The sequence below is a fragment of the Miniopterus natalensis genome, chromosome 14 (genome assembly GCF_054644295.1).
Source record: "Miniopterus natalensis isolate mMinNat1 chromosome 14, mMinNat1.hap1, whole genome shotgun sequence".
In the NCBI taxonomy this organism is placed as follows: domain Eukaryota; kingdom Metazoa; phylum Chordata; class Mammalia; order Chiroptera; family Miniopteridae; genus Miniopterus; species Miniopterus natalensis.
This window is the reverse complement of record NC_142094.1, coordinates 42148387-42167548: the sequence shown is the minus strand read 5'-3', so window position 1 is coordinate 42167548 and position 19162 is coordinate 42148387. Positions and strand designations below refer to the sequence as shown.

Below are 19162 nucleotides of genomic sequence, written 5' to 3'. Positions count from 1 at the left end.
CACGTGGAATATTGACAGCCATTTGATGGGCAGATCGATTTGGTTCTGGCTGCTAACAGTGGAAATTAAGGGGAAAAATGTTGAACAGTTTCGTCACTGACATAAAATGGAAAAGCCCTGCCAGTAATAACATTAGCTCATAGATTGGCTGATAGAGAGAGCCAGCAAGAACATAAGCTGGGGCACACTGACTGTATTCTTTGGTCTCCACATTGGCATATGGACTGATATTTTGCAGCAGCAAAAGCAGTCAGGAGTGCTAGGGTCCGGGTGAAGGAAGCAAGGCTGTAATTACCGACAGGGCAGTGGGCAGGTGTTTCTGAGGTGACAGCACAAGCCAGGATTTGAAGAGGAGAGATTATTGTTCATTATCAGAATTCTGCAGGAATCATCTTGACTCTAATTGAATAACTTACTTTTTGATGCATGAAGAAACCCTCAAATTATGGAGCTAGGGAAATGACGATAAAAGCCCTCACCATTTTTTCCATAACTAAAAGTCTTAGGCTTTTCCCTGTGCCCATAAATCATAGTTTATGAGAATATGTTTGTTTCAAAGCTAAAATGCTACACTATAGAGACAAATTTCAGTTCTGGAACCCTTCTTCCCCAGGCTGCTACCTAGGATGAATGATGAGGGCCAGAAAGTTCTGTTTGATCTTATTTGTGTTTGTTCCTAACTGGCTCCAGGAATCAGCGTGTGTGAAAGTGGTGGCTGCTGCAAGCATGTGGGATGTGTGCATGGAGAAGGGACACAAGGACTTGGAACAGTTCGAGAAGGTGCATCGCTACATCAGTGACCAGCTCTTCACAAACTTTGTAAGTGATTCTTCACACTTTTCCCGGTGGGTCCTCTTCCTGGGGTTCTCTCGGACACCCAGCTCCTGGAAAAGTTAATTCCACAGAGACATGCTCTGTGCAGCAGGAGTCTAGCTATCCTCTAGGATATTTGTAGCAGGATTTTATGTTCAAAACATGACTTTCAATAAGTTAAAAGGACAGGTGGGACCTATATGTATTCATACAAATTTTTTTCATTGCTTGTGATCAGCCTGGTTTCAGGGGACAAAGGAAAACTAGGAAATGTAGTCATGGATCACTGTTGATAACTCTGATCAAAAGAAAACAACTATTGGAATAATAACTTAAAAAGGAATATTTAGGAATTGTTAAGAGGTTAACAAATAGATCTTTGAGGTTGTACAAACTCAATAGTAGATTTTAGTAATAGTTTTGGGGGAGTCAAAAGTTATATATGGATTTTTGACTGTGCAGGAAGTCGGTACCCCTAACCCCTGCATTGTCCAAGAGTCAACTGTATGTGGTACTTGTTTGGTCCCAAGTAGAAAGAAATGGGTGGGGGCTGATAGTGTCTTGGAGATGTCTGAATGGCTTGAAGCTGAAGAAAACATGCACACTCAGGGAACTTATAGGTGTTCTAACATTAGCATTTTAAAAATAAATTAGTAAGTACCTATTTATGGGGTTGGTGGGTTTTTTGTTTTAAAATATGTTTTTATTCCTTTCAGAGAGAGGAAGAGAGAAGGAGAGAGAGACAGAAACATCAATGATGAGAGAAAGTTATTGATCGGCTGCCTCCTGCACACCCCCTACTGGGGATGGAGCCCGCAACCTGGACATGTGCCCCGACCAGGAATCAAACCTTGATCTCCTGGATCATAGGTCGATGCTTAACCGCAGAGCCACACTGGCTGGGCCTATTTATGTTTTTTATGTGTCAATATCCTGCCCTCATTGTCCACTGAAAAGAGAAAAATCCTCTGAAAAATGAAACAGATATTACTTACTACATATGATAAGAAAAGATATTATGGGTGTGAAAAAGTTTCTCCTAGATTTATAACTAAATCATAAGTTAAATTCAAGTTACATAGACATCTGTGCGTAAGAGGTGACACCAGGCCGACTGTCATGTCTGGGTTGTAATACAGGCATCAGATTAACGCATGTAGCTTAGCATTTGTTATCAACTGCGGGGCTAAGGAGGGATTAGCATATTTTGCACACTCTTTGGTGTGTGCACACTTGGGGCAGAGTTATAAGTTGAGAAGTTTTTGGAGTATGTACATACATCTGGTATTGGGTAACTAGGACACGTGGAGCTGCACGGGTGTAGCTTGTGCACTAAGAATAAAGCAGGTGGTACAGGACATAACAAAATCAGCCTGAAGAGTATTTTGGGAAGTAACAGATGTGGGCTACTGAGCAACGTGCCTTTCTTGTCCCTACAGAAGGAGAGGACAGAGCGGCTTGTCATCTCCCCCCTCAATCAGTTACTGAGCATGTTTACAGGGCCCCACAAGCTGGTGCAGAAGCGCTTTGACAAGCTGCTGGATTTCTATAACTGCACGGAGCGGGCGGAGAAGCTGAAGGACAAGAAGACTCTGGAGGAGCTGCAGTCGGCCCGGAACAACTACGAGGCCCTGAATGCGCAGCTGCTGGATGAGCTGCCCAAGTTCCACCAGTACGCCCAGGGCCTCTTCACCAACTGCATCCACGGCTACGCCGAGGCCCACTGCGACTTCGTGCGCCAGGCTCTGGAGCAGTTGAAGCCACTGCTTTCAGTGAGTTCCTTTTCCTCCCATGGAGAATTCATCTCTGAACTTCTGGTGTTTTTCTGGAAATGCACAGTAGGGTTGTTTAAGACATTCTTCAAACTAGGCAGATTAAATATGGCATTAGGTCAAGCCCATTCGGGACTGGAATTCTTGATTCCCTCCCCCCACTGGGGATTGAGCCCACAACCCAGGCATGTGCCCTGACCAAGAATTGAACTGTGATGTCCTGGTTCATGGGTCAATGCTCAACCATTGAGCCACGCCAGCTGGGTGAAACCCGTGGCTTTTAAATGTCTCTCCACCCTGAGCAATGGCCGGAAGAGCCATCCATTGTGCCTGCTGGCAGCTCTGTCCCTGCATTGGGCTGCAGTGTCAGTAGCTTACAGAGTGACCTGCAACTGAACTTTAGCTTCCAGTTGGTTTTAACGGGACTCTGTCAGTCCTAGGATCTTGTAATCGTGTTCTTTTTTCCTCTATCTCTGCTCTTCCCACGGACTCCAGTTACTTAAAGTTGCCGGCAGAGAGGGAAACCTTATTGCCGTCTTCCATGAGGAGCACAGCAGAGTTCTTCAGCAGCTCCAGGTTTTCACCTTCTTCCCAGAGGCTCTCCCAGCTACCAGGAGGCCATTTGAGAGAAAGACTGTGGACCGCCAGTCTGCTCGAAAGCCACTCCTGGGCCTGGTGAGTGGAGAACTAGAGGGGGGACTCATGGCCTAGTTGCTAAGAATGTGAACTCTGGAGCTAGACCACCTGGGTTCAGATCCCGGTAAGGACCCTTAACTCACTATATGTCCTTGAGCAAGTACCTTAACCTCTGTGCCTTGGTTTCTGCATCTCTAAAACACAGATAATAATTATAGTACATCATAGAGTTATTATGAGGTTTAAATGAGTTAATATATGAAAAGCACTTAGAAATTTCTTGGCAATTAGTAAGCACTATGTAAGTAAGCTATTATCATTGTTATTATTTTTAGTATTGATGGGCCCAACTCTGTCTCTACAGATTAGCAATTTAGTAGGAGTTTAAATACTTTATAATAAATGGAGAATAGAGGTTATTGAGGCCTTATCTGTCACGGGCTCATTCATTCATGTGCTCAGTATTACCAAGCATCACCAGTGTGCCTACCAGTACTTGACAGTGACCACCTGTAGTTTTCTCACACTTGGTATGTACTGCCAAATGCCCTCTGAAAAGCTTTCTTGGATTTTCATCTATAGAGTGAAAGGAGTTAGTAAAGTGTTAGTACTTTGATCAGTTAATGAAGGGGACTGATTTAAGGGTATGTTAATTCTGCCAGGCCTCCCTATTTTAGAACATGTATTAGAAAGGGTAATTATTTGATTTACTGCCAAACAGTCCATTGCTGACTGCTTTTCTTTTTTACCTAGAGTTATATGTATTTTTAAACTCAATTCCTCCATATTTTGAAAACTGGTAAGATATGCCAGATTATATCAGGTTATGATCTAAAAGACTGAAGACCTGTCTTTGTTTACAATATTTTTGCTCCATATAATCTGATAGACATTAATTTAAATTACCTTAAAAGGGGAATCAAATTTATTATTACTTTGACTTTATCTTATTTTTGTGAATATTGTTTGTTTTTATGGGTGGGGAAGTCAGCATGAGGAAAGTTTCAGTTGTTTAGTTTCATAGAGCAAACTCTAAGAAGACCTAGTAATATTAGCTATTTTGAGTCTTTAGGTGGCTCTTCAGTCACTTTTTTTTTGTCATAGGATAACAGAGTAAAACTGTGTGTTGAATTTTCTTAGTAGCTACAAAGGCACCAAAGCAAGACCTAAGCGATCATGATTTTTACCCAACCATGTGGACAGTCACACACAGACACATCTGATAGGAGCAGTGAGCAGCTGGCTGTCATTGCCCCCACTCCTGAGACTCTGGCTGTGTCGGGATTAAATGCGGCTGCTGGGATAATGGCCAGGGAGGGCTTTTGCTGACGGTATTTCTCGTGTGTGCTGCCTTTTAGCCCAGTTACATGCTGCAGTCGGAAGAACTGCGGGCCTCTCTTCTGGTGAGGTATCCCCCAGAGAAACTCTTCCAAGCAGACCGGAACTTCAATGCTGCTCAAGACCTGGACGTGTCACTCCTGGAAGGTGACCTGGTAGGCGTGATCAAGAAAAAGGACCCCATGGGCAGTCAGAACCGCTGGCTGATTGACAACGGAGGTAAGAATGTTGGGCATCAGATGACTGTAATGCTAAAGGAGGAAGAAGTGGTTTGGGCTGTACCCGAATTCCGTCCAGGCCGGGAGAAAACGTGAGAGTCTTTGATTAAAGGGATAAATAACCTTAAAAGTTCTGTCCATCTCGAGAGAGTGTAATGCCCAAGTCATTACTGAAACAAAACCTGTCTTCAGTTTTGGTTTTGTTTTCTACAAATTCTAGAGGAGATTCCATCCCTTCCCTTGCAGGGTCTTGCCCTGTTTCACAGCTCTGCAGGCAGTGGATGCTGCCCGATGGGGCCTGTGCCCTCGCCAACCACAAAATGAGCAGCCTTCTTCCCAGTTCTATAAATGTGTTGTATGACTGTGTGAATATAAAACCTGTAAGACAGGGGTTTTTGATTGCTTTTTGAGCCCCCATTAACAATCATGACTATTTATGGGATGACTTTAAAAACAGCTCATAGCTTTTTTTTTCTGGTACTGTGCATGGGGTAGGGGTAGAGAATTTGAAGAAAAGTGCAAAGAATAATGCTGATCCAGAATCCTTTTCCCACAATTCCAAAATCTGAAAAACTTTGGAAAATCAAAGGGGTTTTTTCTTCTTCCAGAATTTACTTGCCAAAACCTGCCTGATCTGAACTCATTTGGTGGCAAAACCTGAACAAAGTGATTCGAGGCTATTTATAATCGTTGCTTATCCCCTTTGGTGTGAAGAGCCATATATTTTGCTACAGAAACATTAGTGGATTTGAATGTGGGGTATTGGCTCAGACTCTGCTGGGGTATATGTACTTGATTACCTTTCCCAACTCCAGAAATCTAAATTCTAAAGCACGTCTGGTCCTGAGCACTTTAGACATGGATTGTGGTTATATATAATAAATATCTATGCTCACCTTGCTGGAACTGAAAATTTTAACATTTCTCCGTGTCTTTAAAAGTATTTGTCTGGTGTGGTGGCAGGGGAGTGCCACTGGTGGGCCCGGGACAGATGGACTCGTAAAGGTCCAAGCTGTTCAAAGGGCTTGCTCATCCTTGGGGTTTGTATCAACTCAACCCCGATGAGTCAAGTAGTAGCAAGAAGCCCACAGTGTCAGGATTAGCTGTTAGACCCTCTACCCCATGCTACCTGCCCAGGGCCCCTCCCGGTCATCCAGCAGCTAAAACAAATAGGTGCTGGCATTTTTTTTTAGCTATAGGAAACACATGCACGATCGAGACAGGTGGCTTTTGCTCACAGGGGGTCACACACTCGGGGTCCCTGCCTGGACAGAAATTTCTTTCTTAATATTATAAAACATCTTCCTGTGGATGAAGGATCTCAAGTCTCAATTTATGCTTCAGAGTTTTAGCTGAGGGCCCCCTCTGTCATCTCAGGCAACTTGATCAAGCACGTGCTGTGTGTGTGTGCGCACCGTGTGTGTGTGTGCGTGTGCGTGTGTGTGTGTTGTAGCAAACGTGAACAGCTTCCCGCTGGACGCCGCGCTCCCGAGTCCCACTGCACTCCTGAACCAGGCCGCGGACTCAAGTGCGGCGGAGGGAAACGGGGCAGGGGGCACATCTCAGGGTGGTTTTCAGGTTTCTCTTTACCACGCTGTTGTATTTGAACACAGCCTTCGTGAAGTTGGCCCTTAGCCTTTCTTTCCATGCTCCGCATGTCCTGAGAAATTCTCCTTGTGCTCATTCTCCAGCTCGTCCTTTTATTAGTGTCCCCGTGACTCTGCACAAGGCATCCTTACCACTCCTCTGTCCTGAGGTTGCAACGCGGACCAACCGGCAGGCAGTCGCGGTGATTGGTCTCTGCCCACCCACATCGGGTCCTGGCATTGAATGTCCAATCTGTTTTGTCACTGGGCATCTTATTTTGTGTCTCACTGTGGACCCAACTTTTAAACCATAGTTTCTTATCTGCTGATTGCCCATCCCTCCCTCCTGCTAAAAGCTCTTCCTGTCTGCTTTCTCCCGGTAGTCACAAAAGGCTTCGTGTACAGCTCCTTCCTGAAGCCCTACAATGCCCGCCGCAGCCACTCCGACGTCTCTGTGGGCAGCCACTCCTCCACCGAGTCAGAGCACAGCGGATCCTCCCCCAGGGTCCCTCGGCAGAACAGCAACAGCACCTTGACCTTCAACCCCAGCAGCATGGCTGTGTCCTTCACGTCAGGGCCTTGCCACAAACAGCCTCAAGATACACCATCATTAAAGGAACTTGACCAAGGAGCTCTCAGTGCTTCCTTCAACATGGGCAGTTCAGAGAGCAGTCCTTCCAGCTGCCCTTCAGAGCCGCACCCCACCTCCCAGCCCAGGCCCTGGGACCCCGCAGGTGTAGCCCAAGACATCGACCAGCCTGCCCCCACCCCAAGGAGCTACCGAAACTCCAGGCATCCAGAAATGGCTGGCTGCTCCGTACCAGGGCGAAACGGGCAGGGCAAAGACCTCATAAAAGGCTGTACAAGAACAGCCCAGTGCCTGGAAGACAAAAACGAAGAGCCAGGAGGCAGCGAGGCAGAAGGCAACCAGGTGAGTGCTCCCTGCTCATGCGGAACAGGCGGCAGGTGTGTTGTGGGTGCAGGTAATGCTTCTCCAGGAGGGGGGCGAGTCAGAGGCTTGCCAGGGCCTGGCTGTGATCTGGAGATGGGCTCACAGACAAGTGTCATACAGCATACATGGAAACTCACTGCTCTAAGAGTGAGCAACACAGCACCTCCGGGCCCTTTCTGTGGCCGACTCTCCATAGGTATTTCTGAGCCCTTTCTCTGTTTCAAAATTGGGCATTTACAAGGTGTTATGATGGAAACTTTTCCCACTCTTCTAATTCACTAATTCCTGTTGCATGAAGTCTGCTATTTAACCTATTACTTGTTTTTTTATTAAAATACTGTATTTTTAATTCTAGAATTTAGAAGTGAAATTGTGGCTCTGTTTCAGTGTTTCCTGTTCCTTTTGTAATGGCCTGTTGTTGTCTTGGGATTTGAATGTAGCCGTTGTATCTTGAACATTTAAACCTGCATATTTTAAAGCCATGTTCAGGTTCGCAGCTGAGGAGTCCCTGGCTCACTGCTTGTTGCCTTTGCTCAGTCTCGCAGCAGTGAGTGGCCATGTCTGTTTTATAACATTTGTCTGAGCTCATCTCCCATGGGGGTTGCCTTTGTTGAGAGATTCAGCCGTGCCCCGGGTTGTGGAAGTGTTTGCCGTTGCCAAGCTCTGGATTCCAAAACATCAGTTTTCGCACCAGCTTCTCAGCTCAGACTTTCCACGCTGCATTCGTCAGCGCTATAGATGAACATAGCGCATGCCTGCTTCTCTCTGGTGATTCTGTTACTACCCACAGTCCAGGAAGGACATCCCAGTTCTGGACCCACCAGCGGGCAGTTTTTCTAGACCTGTTGAGGGAGAACATGGCCCTTTCTTAGCTTCTCACTTTGTCTGAGGAGCTCATTTCTAGCCTCATCAACTCCTGTCCTGACCAGGTCCTCAAACCCCAGCCTCAGGTACGCATTCATCCTTGCGCCCCAGTGGCCTCCTGGCTTCTCCTTCTGATCACTGGGCCCCGCCCTTCCTCTGCATTATATCTTTGTTATCGGCACCTGAAGATCATCCTTTTTAGCTTTATGGTTAGTTGTGTGAGTTTTTTTTAATGGTTTTGAAATTCAGAATTTCTATGTTTAGGGTACGGAAGGGTATCCTGATATCTCATCCATCTTCCGTACTGACTGAAGGTTCCTTCTACCCTGTAAGGCAACTCTCATATGAATTTTGATTTCCTTTGTCTTTGTCTAGTTCGTTATGGTAGCCACCAGCTATCTGTAGCTACCAACGATATAATTTAAGTTAGTTGAAATGAAATAAAATTTAAAAATCAAGTTCCTCTGTCTCACTAGCCATATTTCAAGTGCCCGATGGCCAGTGTGGCTGGGGCTGCCTGCTGGACGGTGCGGGCGCAGGCCGCGGGTGGAGGCCACCCCTGCTGCAGGGCGCCTGGACAGCACCCCAGGCAGCGGCCCATGCCTAACTCGCTGTTTCCTCCACACACAGGTCTATTTTGCTGTCTATACCTTCAAAGCGCGGAACCCAAATGAACTGAGCGTGTCAGCCAACCAGAGGCTCAAGATCCTGGACTTTAAAGACGTCACGGGAAATACGGAATGGTGGCTGGCCGAGGTTAACGGGAAGAAGGGCTATGTTCCATCCAATTATATTCGCAAAACCGAGTACACCTGAGCCTGTTCTGCTTCCCACTCAGCCTTGCTGCCCTCGCTTCCTTCTGCTGGAGACCCCGGTGGTCCACTGAGGGCACCGGCTCTGGAGACACAGGCCCTGTCCGCATCGCTTAACCGCGCCACTGGAGGCCCAAGATCCGTCTTGTTCCCTTCCATTGGCTTCTCAACCTTGATGCTTACTAGAATTTCTGGACCTGCGGTGAACCCTGGGGCTGGAAAATAATTCCGTGACCATAAGAAGAGCGGCAAGTCCTAGGTCAGCCTATGGGAATGAGAAGTTTCCAGTCAGAAGACCAGCATCCTGTGTATGCTGGGAGCCACACAATAGCATTAGAAGATGTTGGCTTTGGTTGTACCACGCTGAGCTTGGGGTGGCCCCATGCTTCACGATCACCTGACAGAGACCAACATGGATGAAAGAATTCTCCAGAAGCCCTTGGATGCTGTGCCTCAGCCTGTGGCAAGGATTTTGCTGAGATTGTAGCAATTCCGGGGTTTCGAAGCTTCGGTGTCTAACACACATTCACACACATATGAGCACCCCATTTTCTAAAAGTCCTTAAAACACTACCATATGTAACCTTTTTCCTATTTCACTGCATTTCCACATTGGTGATGCAGCATCCGGCTGCTTGCTTTCTCCTTTTGAAAAGTGTTTAGCGTCTTTATTTTCCTCCGACCTTTATCGGAAGGGTTCTGGTTTCTTTAGGTGCAGCCACGTACCCCTTTCTGACAGTCATGTCTACGCTGTCCAGTCAGCGTGTGACACTCCCGCGGCCCTCTTCCTGCTGCCCAATAACTGGTAGGTTTTCCAAGGAGAACAGTCAGAGCTCCAGCCATTCCGATAGAAGGATTCGCCCTGCAATGAGCCGGAACCAGCCCAGCCTCCTGGAGGAGGGATGCCTTCCTCCACCCAAGCACAGTGCTACCCCCAGATGCAGAAAACTAACACGTGTCTTATTTGAATTAGGCTACGCAGTCCCCAAATAGCTTATCCTAGACTTGGATATAAGCGTTTTCTGTTTCACCTCTAACCTCCATGTTTCAGAGACCACAGTCTAAGCCAAAATGATTCTAAAGTGCCTGATTGTCCCTTTGTCCGGCCTCAGGAAGATGTTTGCTAATCCCCACATGAAGACCCTCCCCTGAAAGTTTTATTGGAGCAGGGCTCTTATTTAAGGCCTGCCCCAGATGTGAAGCCTACCTTGGAACAAGAAACTATGAATTTGCCTTAAGGGAATTAAGAACAGCCTTACAGCCCCTGCGCCACCAACTGCACCTTCGGCCTAAATATCCTAATGGGTCAGGAGACACCTGTGGACTCCTGAGCCCCCACTCGCCTGTGGGTCAGTCAGAAGGCAGCAACGCGAGCCTCTTGTGACTAGTGTTTATATTTAGAGATGTTTCTACTGAAGTAGTTATTTTATAAATAAAAGCATTTCTAAGGACCATGAATATGTTTTCTTGATTTCCCTCTATGTGTAGCCTGATCCACCTTCTTAGATTTCTGAGGGTAACTTCCTGACAGTTAAGTGATGCCCAAATCCCAGGAGATGGGAGATGCTAACTGAAGAAATTCAAGTCAAAATTTCCTTGTCAAATATACTATCAGTGGAATTACTATACGCTCTAAAGATGTCCATGCTGCAGGCGGGTTTTTTTTAATTTTAAGCCATTTTATATTATAAAAGCCTGGCAGAACAGAACTGAATTATCTAAGCTGGAATGCCTAAGAGGTTAGCATTTTTCTGATATTACAGGTTAACAAGGTCACAGGGCAGTAGCTTGGGCAAGATTGGGGGTGGGAGGAGGAGATGCAGCAGGAGCACTGGCAGAGGTGGGCTTCAGGACATCGTGTGGGTGACAAGCAATCGCATGGTATTGCTAAGGGACAGAAATCATGCTTGAATAAGTAGACTCTGTGGGAGAGAAACTTATAGGTCAGCTCATTTTATGGATTAAGAATGAGGTCCAATGACATTGTGACTTGCTCACATCAAGTTTCTGATGATCCTGAATTTAAACTTGGGCCTCAGGCTCTCAAGCTGAGTCTTTAACCTTATTCTGGAGCCAGATTGTCTGACTTCAGACACTTAAGTGCTTCGTACCGTGGCAACTTCTCTAACCCGTGCTTCAGTTTCCTCATCTAGAGTGGAGATAGTGCCACTATCCGTCTCACGGAGTTATTGGAAAGATGGAATGAAGCAATGCACAAGAAGTGCTAGAACATCACCTGACAGTAAACAATAGGTTGGAGAGGTTCAAGTCAAGAATTTAGATTTGATGAGTCTGGTAATAAATTCCTTTAGGTTCTTCAGTGGCTTTACTGTTAGGAATGCTAAATGGCAGCAGGATGGTTTGGAGGGAAGATCAAAGGCAAGAAAAACTAATTATTGGGGGAAGGTAACTGATTTGGTGCAGAAGATGGCTTGAGAATGGAAGAAAGCATCCTATAAAGAATATGAAATTGAAGAAATGATGGACTCACTGGCAAAAGGGAGGTCATTGGATTGGGAGTGAGTATGAAAAGATGGATTTTGTTTTAAAATGCCAGATGTCTGCTAGGTCTTGCTCCTTCAAGTGTGGTCTTCAGACCAGCAGCGTCACCATCATGAAGACTTGGGGGGTTGCTGGGAATGCAGGCCCCACCTAATCAGGGTCCCCAGGGGGTTAGAGTGTCATTAAAGTTTGAGAAGCATCTGTCCAGGCAATTTTTTTCATGGAATTTTCTACTATCAGAAAAGTAGGAGTTAGCGAAAACCAAGGAAGGAAAAGGGTGTCAGATGGTTCAGGCACAACAGAAGGAAGTGTTATTGAAGCAATTTCCAAGTCCGTTTGCCTGCTTGCTTCCGCTTGAGTTTTCTCCCTTTCCTGTCTGGAAGTAGCTCTTCCGTTGTGTTTTCATTCAGGAGCCCTAGGAGCACGGGGTGGGGGTTGGGAGGGAATCTATCGTCCTCAAGGGGTAGATTTCTGGCCTCAAGATTATTGCGAGAATAAAAAAAGATGATGTCTGCACATTTTTGTGCACTGTGAGCTCTAGAAGTACATGGCTTTAATAAGGATTGAATTTTGTGTCACCCTGTTTTAATTAATTTCAAAGCTGAGACTGTTTATGTGGGTTTGGTTTCAGGGTCGGGAATGTAAACAGGCCCTGGGAGAGCACCACTGTGCTCTCAGTTCTGTGTCACATGCAGGACCTCAGGCTTGAGGACCAAGAAACCCTGAGGTTTATACATAACATTCTAACCCCTCTCTCTAGTCACCAAACACTACTCACGGGGTTTTAAATTCTCCCATTATTAGTGTGTCGTGTGGATGCTTTCAGTTTCACCTTTGCTAGTGGGGCAGACACTCAGTGCCACAGAGCAGGTTGATCATCTCCAATCTGAGCCCCTACTTTAGTTCACTGAGCCCGTGGAAGTTTCTTGCAATTGTTAGTGAAGATCAATATTAGCGTTTTGCATGTATCGAGAAGGGAGTTTTCCACAACAAATGGCAGACTTTGCAAGCTCTAGGGCTGTCCATTTCTTACCGCCACTCAGAGGTGAAGGGGTGGACTTAGTGCTTCCCCGGAGGTAAGTTCTGGGGAGTGAGGGCGGGAGGGAGCAAGCACTCTGAGGAGGGCAGCGGCAGTGTGTTCGATCAGGAGAAAGTCATTGGCAGCAGCAGTCACTGTGGGACTCTGCGGCGGCCTCAGCAGGACCATGCCACGAAGCACTGCCTGGCACCACCAGGCATCCCTGGGACACCAGGAGGAGTCAAGTCCCAAGCCTTCCCCATGGCAGCTGCTCCTTGTCCAGGATCAGGGAAGCTGACAGTGAAAGACTCCTGACCTGTCATAGTGTCCTCCAGTCGTAGGAAGCATCATGACTCACTTTAACCAGGGACCTTCCTACAGCCCCTTACATGAGATAAAAAAGAGACTGCCTCCAAATATGACCAAGCTGATAAGACCTTTGCGGTTTGATAGAAGGGTGACAGAAATCCACATTGAAACATGCTTTTAGCTGGGCTGAAAAGATGGCATAACCCTCTGCAAATGCAAACTGCAGCAGGATGCAGTGAAGGTCAGTTGTCATATTGACCTCAGTAGGGAAATATTAGCAATTTTATTGGAGCTATTTGGGCTTATGGTATTGTTTTAGTTTCTTATTGTTGCTGTAACAAATTACCACAAATTTGGGGCCTAAAACAACACAAGTTTATTATCTTACAGTTCTGGAGGGCAGAAGTTCAAAATCTGTTTTGAATGGGCAAAAGTCAAGGTGTCAATAGCACTGGTTCCTTCTGGAGGCTCCAGAGGGGAATCCTTTCCTTTCCTTTTCCAGCTTCTAGAAGCTGCCTGCATTCCTTGGCTTATGGCCTCTCCCTCCATCTTCAAAGCCAGCAGTGTGGCATCTTTGAGTCTCTCTGTTTCTCTTCACATTGTCTTCATTCTAACTCTGACCCTCCTGACTCTCATAAGGATCCTGGTGATTATGTTGGGCCCAGCTGGATAATCTCCCCATCACAATATCCTTACTCACATCTGCAAAGTCCCTTTCACCATGTAAGGTAAAGCCTCATGGGTTTTGAAGATTAGGATGTGGACATCTTTGGGGGCCATTTTGTTTACCCCGGGAATGAAGTCATGATATATTTCAGGCCAGTCGTCTTTTTGAGAATGGAAACGATCCACTTCGGACTATACCAGTGTTTCTGGAGCAGGGACCAGCAACCCTTTCCCGTAAGAGGCCAGCCAGTACGTATTTTAGGCTTTGCAGGCCATTCAGTCTGTCACTACTCCTCAATTCTGCCGTTGTAACTCCAAAGCAAGCATAGATAATACAGAAACAAGTGAGCATGGCTGTGTTCCAAAAAAACACACACACTTTATTTACAAAAACAGCAGGACAGACAGATTTGGCCCTTGAGCCATATCCCTGCTCCAGGTCCAGCTGAAACAAAAGGATTCTGGTCAACCATTAACACTCAAGTCAAGTATGCAGAAAAATTAAACCTTTTGGTGAATGAAAATGAAAGCCTGCCAAAGTGCAATTGGTTTTCAGATAAATGTAAATAAAAATAAAAATGTAATTGGTTAAATGCATCAGGCAAATATTTATGGGACTTGATAATGCAAACCCTGGCAAATGAGATCACAATTTAGCAGCACATGGGTGCTAAGTAAGAAAGGAGCCAGCAGGCAAGGGTGTTAGCACCACGTATGGGAGAGACATCTGTGTCCAGAGGTGCAACAGTGCACAACTCAACCATCTCTACGGAAGGATACCAACAAAGTTGTTGCCCAGAGAGAACAAGTAGCTGTGGGCTTAAGCAGCAGGAAAATGTCCCAAAGACTTGCTGCAAGAGAGCCTGTTGTTGGGAATGCTCAGGAGCAGAATAGCCAACGAAAAGGCTGTCACCGCAAGGACCAAGGTGACTGTGCAAGGGATTATCAATATGACGGCCAAGGCCTTGGTTAGAGCTGAATTAAGGAGCTCTGTATTAGTCCGTTCTTAAAATTCAGTAAGAACCAAACTAGTCTTGTCATTTTTCTTCCTACAGCTCCTGTGTTTCTGCCTATTTTGCCTAAAAGAAATACTGCCTTACATATACTCCTTTAAAAAAAATTTTTTCTACTCTAGCGAGTTGCTTTTTACACTATAAGTTAAATTCTACAGCATAACCAATCACTTGCATATAAAGTAAAAAGGAATCCTATGAAAGTGGGGTGCTTCTCATTCTTTTACACATTTTTACAATTGTTTACTTGTATCTTCAAACAGTATGAAGCCTTTTAAAAAGCAGTTTAGTGTCTAATCTACGTAGAAGACTAAATTCATGCTTATAGCTGAATGTGGTCTTTACTAACTAAGCCTAAATTGTAGAAGTTTGGAGATTTGGATGTCAATGTTCGTACAATATTGTTTGCTCATTTTAAATAAAGGCATTAGTATGCGTTTGTGATTAAACGTATTCTCACCCTACTGCCTCAATGAAACAAATGTCTTCAGACGGTATTTTGAAAGGCACTTATATGAAATGAGCCTGCAAAAAATTGAGGCCTGATGGGCATTTATTCTTCCTGTTTGTACCAATGTGTCAATGCAGAGCTACTTTGTTTTGTTCAACTCTATTGCTGAGTTCTTGGCATACATTTTTTCCCACTGAATTTTTTTAAAGATCTTTTTTTGAACATTCACAAATATGTAGGTAGTTGCTATATTCTAGCCACTGAAGATAGAAAAAATGAGAAAGAAATTATTCTTATTTTCAAGAGGCTCACAGCTTAGTGAGGGCGACCCAAATAGAGAACCATCTGGCAAAGTAATAAATACAGTAATAGCAAGTTAGCTGGGGACTTAAAAAGTTTTCAAATGATAGTAGGTAGCTCTTGGGAGAGTAAGACAGCCAGCGATGATGCTCAGCATCACACTACAATGTCACTGGACCTTGCTGCTAAAGCTGCTACCCCTGGACAGTAGCTGTGACTGTCACGACTGCCATCGCCTGTCTCAGAACAGATTTCCCCGCCTCTTGGTGTTGCCGACATCTGAAGAATCTTAGGTTGGCGAAGGCCCCAAACATAGAACTGAGGTTCAGATGCTGAGCTGCCCACAAGATTGAAAATCCACTGCAGCACTGAAGCTTGCTCGGGGTATAAGAGGAGGGGGAGTCCGGGAAGGCTCCTAGGAGATGGTGACCTCAGCTGAATCTTAATGAGTTAGAGGCAGCCAGGGTAATCCAAGCAGACGGGGTAGAGAAGCTTTTAAAAAGCTAGAATTAAAAGGGGAGTGTGTGCGCGCGTGAACCTAAAAGCAATCTGATGTTGCTGGAGCTTAACGTGAGATGTGGGAGTTAGAAGAAATGAGATTGAATTAGATGTGAGGGAGCTTTGTTATACTAAGGAATTTTAATTTTACTCTGGATCGCCATTGACTGAAGGGGTCAGTTTTGCATGTTTGATCACTGATAGCCATGGGTGGGTAGGTTTGAGAAAAACAATCCAGGAAGAAGGGTTACCTATGCCATCTGTCCAGCTTAGATGTGATGAGAACCTGAATGATGGAGACAGTGATGGGGGGTAGAGATATAAAACTGGACGGGCCTGGTGGCTGATGTGATTGGAAAAGGCAAAATTAAGAGCGATGGGAATAGCCCTGGCTGCTCTGGTGGTTGGTTGAGTGTCGTCCTGTGCACTGAGAGGTTGCTGGGTCGATTCCCGGTCAGGGCACATGCCCCGGTTGCTGGCTCCATCCCCAGTAGGGGGCGTGCAGGAGGCAGCTGATCAATGTCACAACCTCACGTCAACGTATTAATGTTTCTCTCTTGTCCCTCCCTCTCCCTCTAAAAATCAATAAACTATTTAAAAAAAAAAAAAAAAGAGTGATGGGAATAAACCCCACCATGAAGGTCAAGGGGAGGAATCACCCTTGAAAATGTGTAAACCACAAGCTGGCTCTTGCACGGGATTGTGGTCTGAAGTCACACTAACTGTTTAGTTTGAGACTCCTTAGAGGAAAACTTAATTCAAAGAAATTCTGGGAAATGCCCCCAGGTGGCAGGCAGGCACTTTCACAATTCTTAGGACAGCTCAGATTCAACTCAGGCCTCAAAAAATGTCCACAGATAAAAATGCTAAGGAGAGTGAGCGGCTTATAAAAATTCGCAAGGTACACAAGGAAATAAAGCACCACGAATGAGAACCAGCAGAAACCTCACACTGAAACCTCAACAGTAACCAAGGAAATAGAAATTAAGACCTCACTGAGGTACCAATTAATACTCATCAGATTGACAAAGTGTTTTAAATCAGCATTGCTAGTTTGGCATTACCTAACATATGCATGTAAACGTGTGTATACCTCCCATCCCTACATTACACCCTAAAATGTCTTGCACATGTTATCTCGGGAATTACATGTCAGAATGTTCATAGTAGTATTGCTCATCACAGGGGGAAAAAACATGCTAGAAATAATCCTACTGCTGAGCAACATTAAAATGGACAAACCGTGGCGTATTCACACACTGCCGAAATACAGAGCAGTGAGAATGAACTAAGCCCACTATGGGCATCAACATGGATAAATCTCAAAAATAATACTGAAGAAAAGTCATAGAAGAATGCGTGCGTATGAGTCAGGCTATTTGCATAAGTTTCTTAAAAGATACACATTATTTAAAGATACATACAAAGCGGTAAAACTAAAACGGAAAACAAGGGGATAATTATCATGAAATTCAGGAGAGCAGCTCTCTCCGGGGGTGGGCAGCCCGCCAGCAAGGAGGCAGGGTCAAGGCGGGGTCACCAGGGGGTCCTGATGTAGCTGGTAATACTCGCCTCCTTAACCTGGTAGCGGGTACACGGGTGTCCACTCACGACCCTTCTTTAACATGTACATTTCACACACACTTCTCTGTATGATTTAGTTCTCAAAATAAAATTAAATAAGGAATGATCCCTCTAGTCCTTCTGCAGCTCAGGACCTGCGTCAGAGCGCCGTGCTGTTCACATTCTCAATGCCAGCTTCTTTGGCCATGAAATAAAAGGGGCCAGGTTTTCCCAGCAGTTCCTCGGGGCTGCCATACTCCACAATCTTCCCATTGTCCAGGACCATTACCCTGAAACAAAGAAGAAGGAAATGCAAGTCTCGGAAAAAAGCACCCGAGACCGTGGCAGGTGTGAGGACGGCCAGCTGCCTGGCGGGGCGCCGGTCCCTCCCCGGGCTCGGGCGTGGAATGAGGACCAGAACCCCGCGCTGGGAGGGCGGCGCAGTGAGTCCATCCGCATGAGCTTTTTTTGTTTTAAGATGCACATCGTGTGCGGGAGCCTGTCCTCCCAGTTCCTGAGGTTACCGGCATCGCCCCATTCTGAGTGTCACCCATCGGCGAACAGAAGCAGCTGAGGGCGGCGGCCGCCGAGACCCTCACGGGAAGGCCTGCGCTCAGCGGCCGCCGCTCGGGCTGGAGCGGCCACCTCGCGCTGGGTCCCGCCGGTCCTGGCTCCGCGCAGCTTCGCGCCCTCCCTCCCGCCGGTTTCCTTAACCCTCTCGCTCTCAGGGGCTTGACGGCCCTTTCGGGCAAATGGCTTCAATCTCTCAGCCTCCGCTTCCCCGTCGGCAAAGCGATGGTGGCTAATCCCCGCGCTGTAAGGGATCTCGCGGCTGACCAGGGTGAAGCCGGGTCTGTGGAGCTCTGCCCGCCCTCCCCCACCCGAACACACGCGCGCACGCACACGCACACACACGCGCGCGCACACGCACAGACACACACACGCGCGCGCACACGCACAGACACACACACGCACAGGCGCACACGCACAGACACACACACGCACAGGCGCACACGCACAGACACACACACGCGCGCACAGACGCTCACACACGCACACACGCGCACACACACGCACACACGCGCACACACACGCACAGACGCGCACGCGCGCGCTCACTTGTCGCTGTCCATGATGGTGTGCAGCCTGTGCGCGATGGTGATGGTGGTGCAGTGGGCGAACTCCGTTTGGATGGTTATCTGGATGAGGTGATCCGTCTCCAGATCCACCGCGGCAGTGGCCTCATCCATGACCAGGATCTTGGATTTCCGGAGCAGAGCCCTGGCCAGGCACAGGAGCTGCCTCTGCCCTATGCTGCGGCCAATAGAGAAACCGTTAGCCCAGGGCCAAGGAGCAGCCTGGGACGGGGTGGGGGCCGATCACTCCTGAACCCCCCAGAATGCCCGAGCCCCTTCCACTCGCTGTTCACTGCTGCCCTGGGCAACGTTTGCCAAGCTTCCCCAACTCATTAGAAGACCACCACAGGTACTTAATTTAAAAATTCATATTTGTGGGCCCCACGCTACTCAGTCAGATGGGGAGGAGCCAAGGAAGGTGTATTTTTAATAAGCCCCCCGGGTGATTTTCACATTTAACAAGTTTGGAAAGCACTGGCCCAGGAAGAGCGCTTTGCACTCGGCTGCAGTGATGTCCCAGTGCACCAACGACAATCCCAGAATAAGACGGGCGCCCCGAGTTCATTTCAGCAGTGTTTGACCTGACGCCATTAAGATAAGGTGACGCCGCACCACAATGCCCCAGTGGCATTTCTTAGTGGCCGCAGCACATCCATTCATTATTTTAATGTGTAATTCTAGTCTCAAAGCTAATTATTTGTTCAAGGCCTTCTGC

General features: G+C 46.7%; 2 protein-coding genes across 6 annotated transcripts in view; one reads left to right on the top strand and one right to left on the bottom strand.

Moving 5' to 3' along the window:
• The window catches only part of DNMBP (dynamin binding protein), a 69945-nt gene extending 59210 nt beyond the window's left edge, over positions 1–10735 (top strand). For 3 of the 5 annotated variants that reach the window (XM_016219973.2, XM_087824500.1, XM_016219977.2), the window contains 6 exons: positions 691–819; positions 2253–2585; positions 3081–3260; positions 4580–4778; positions 6747–7294; positions 8810–10732. In XM_016219973.2, the coding sequence (XP_016075459.2) occupies positions 691–819; positions 2253–2585; positions 3081–3260; positions 4580–4778; positions 6747–7294; positions 8810–8995 (1575 nt within the window). In that variant the 3' untranslated portion in view covers positions 8996–10732. Of the gene's footprint in view, positions 1–690; positions 820–2252; positions 2586–3080; positions 3261–4579; positions 4779–6746; positions 7295–8809 lie in introns of all 5 variants that reach the window. The other 2 variants (XM_016219976.2, XM_087824501.1) reach the window with 2 other exon arrangements.
• A 6736-nt stretch (positions 10736–17471) lies between these two features.
• ABCC2 (ATP binding cassette subfamily C member 2) overlaps positions 17472–19162 on the bottom strand; it is a 49273-nt gene continuing 47582 nt past the window's right edge. Inside the window, exons 31-32 of the mRNA XM_016219862.2 lie at positions 18431–18625; positions 17472–17601 (exon numbers count right to left, since the gene is read on the bottom strand). Of these exons, the coding sequence (XP_016075348.2) occupies positions 17472–17601; positions 18431–18625 (325 nt within the window). The remainder of the gene's footprint in view (positions 17602–18430; positions 18626–19162) is intronic.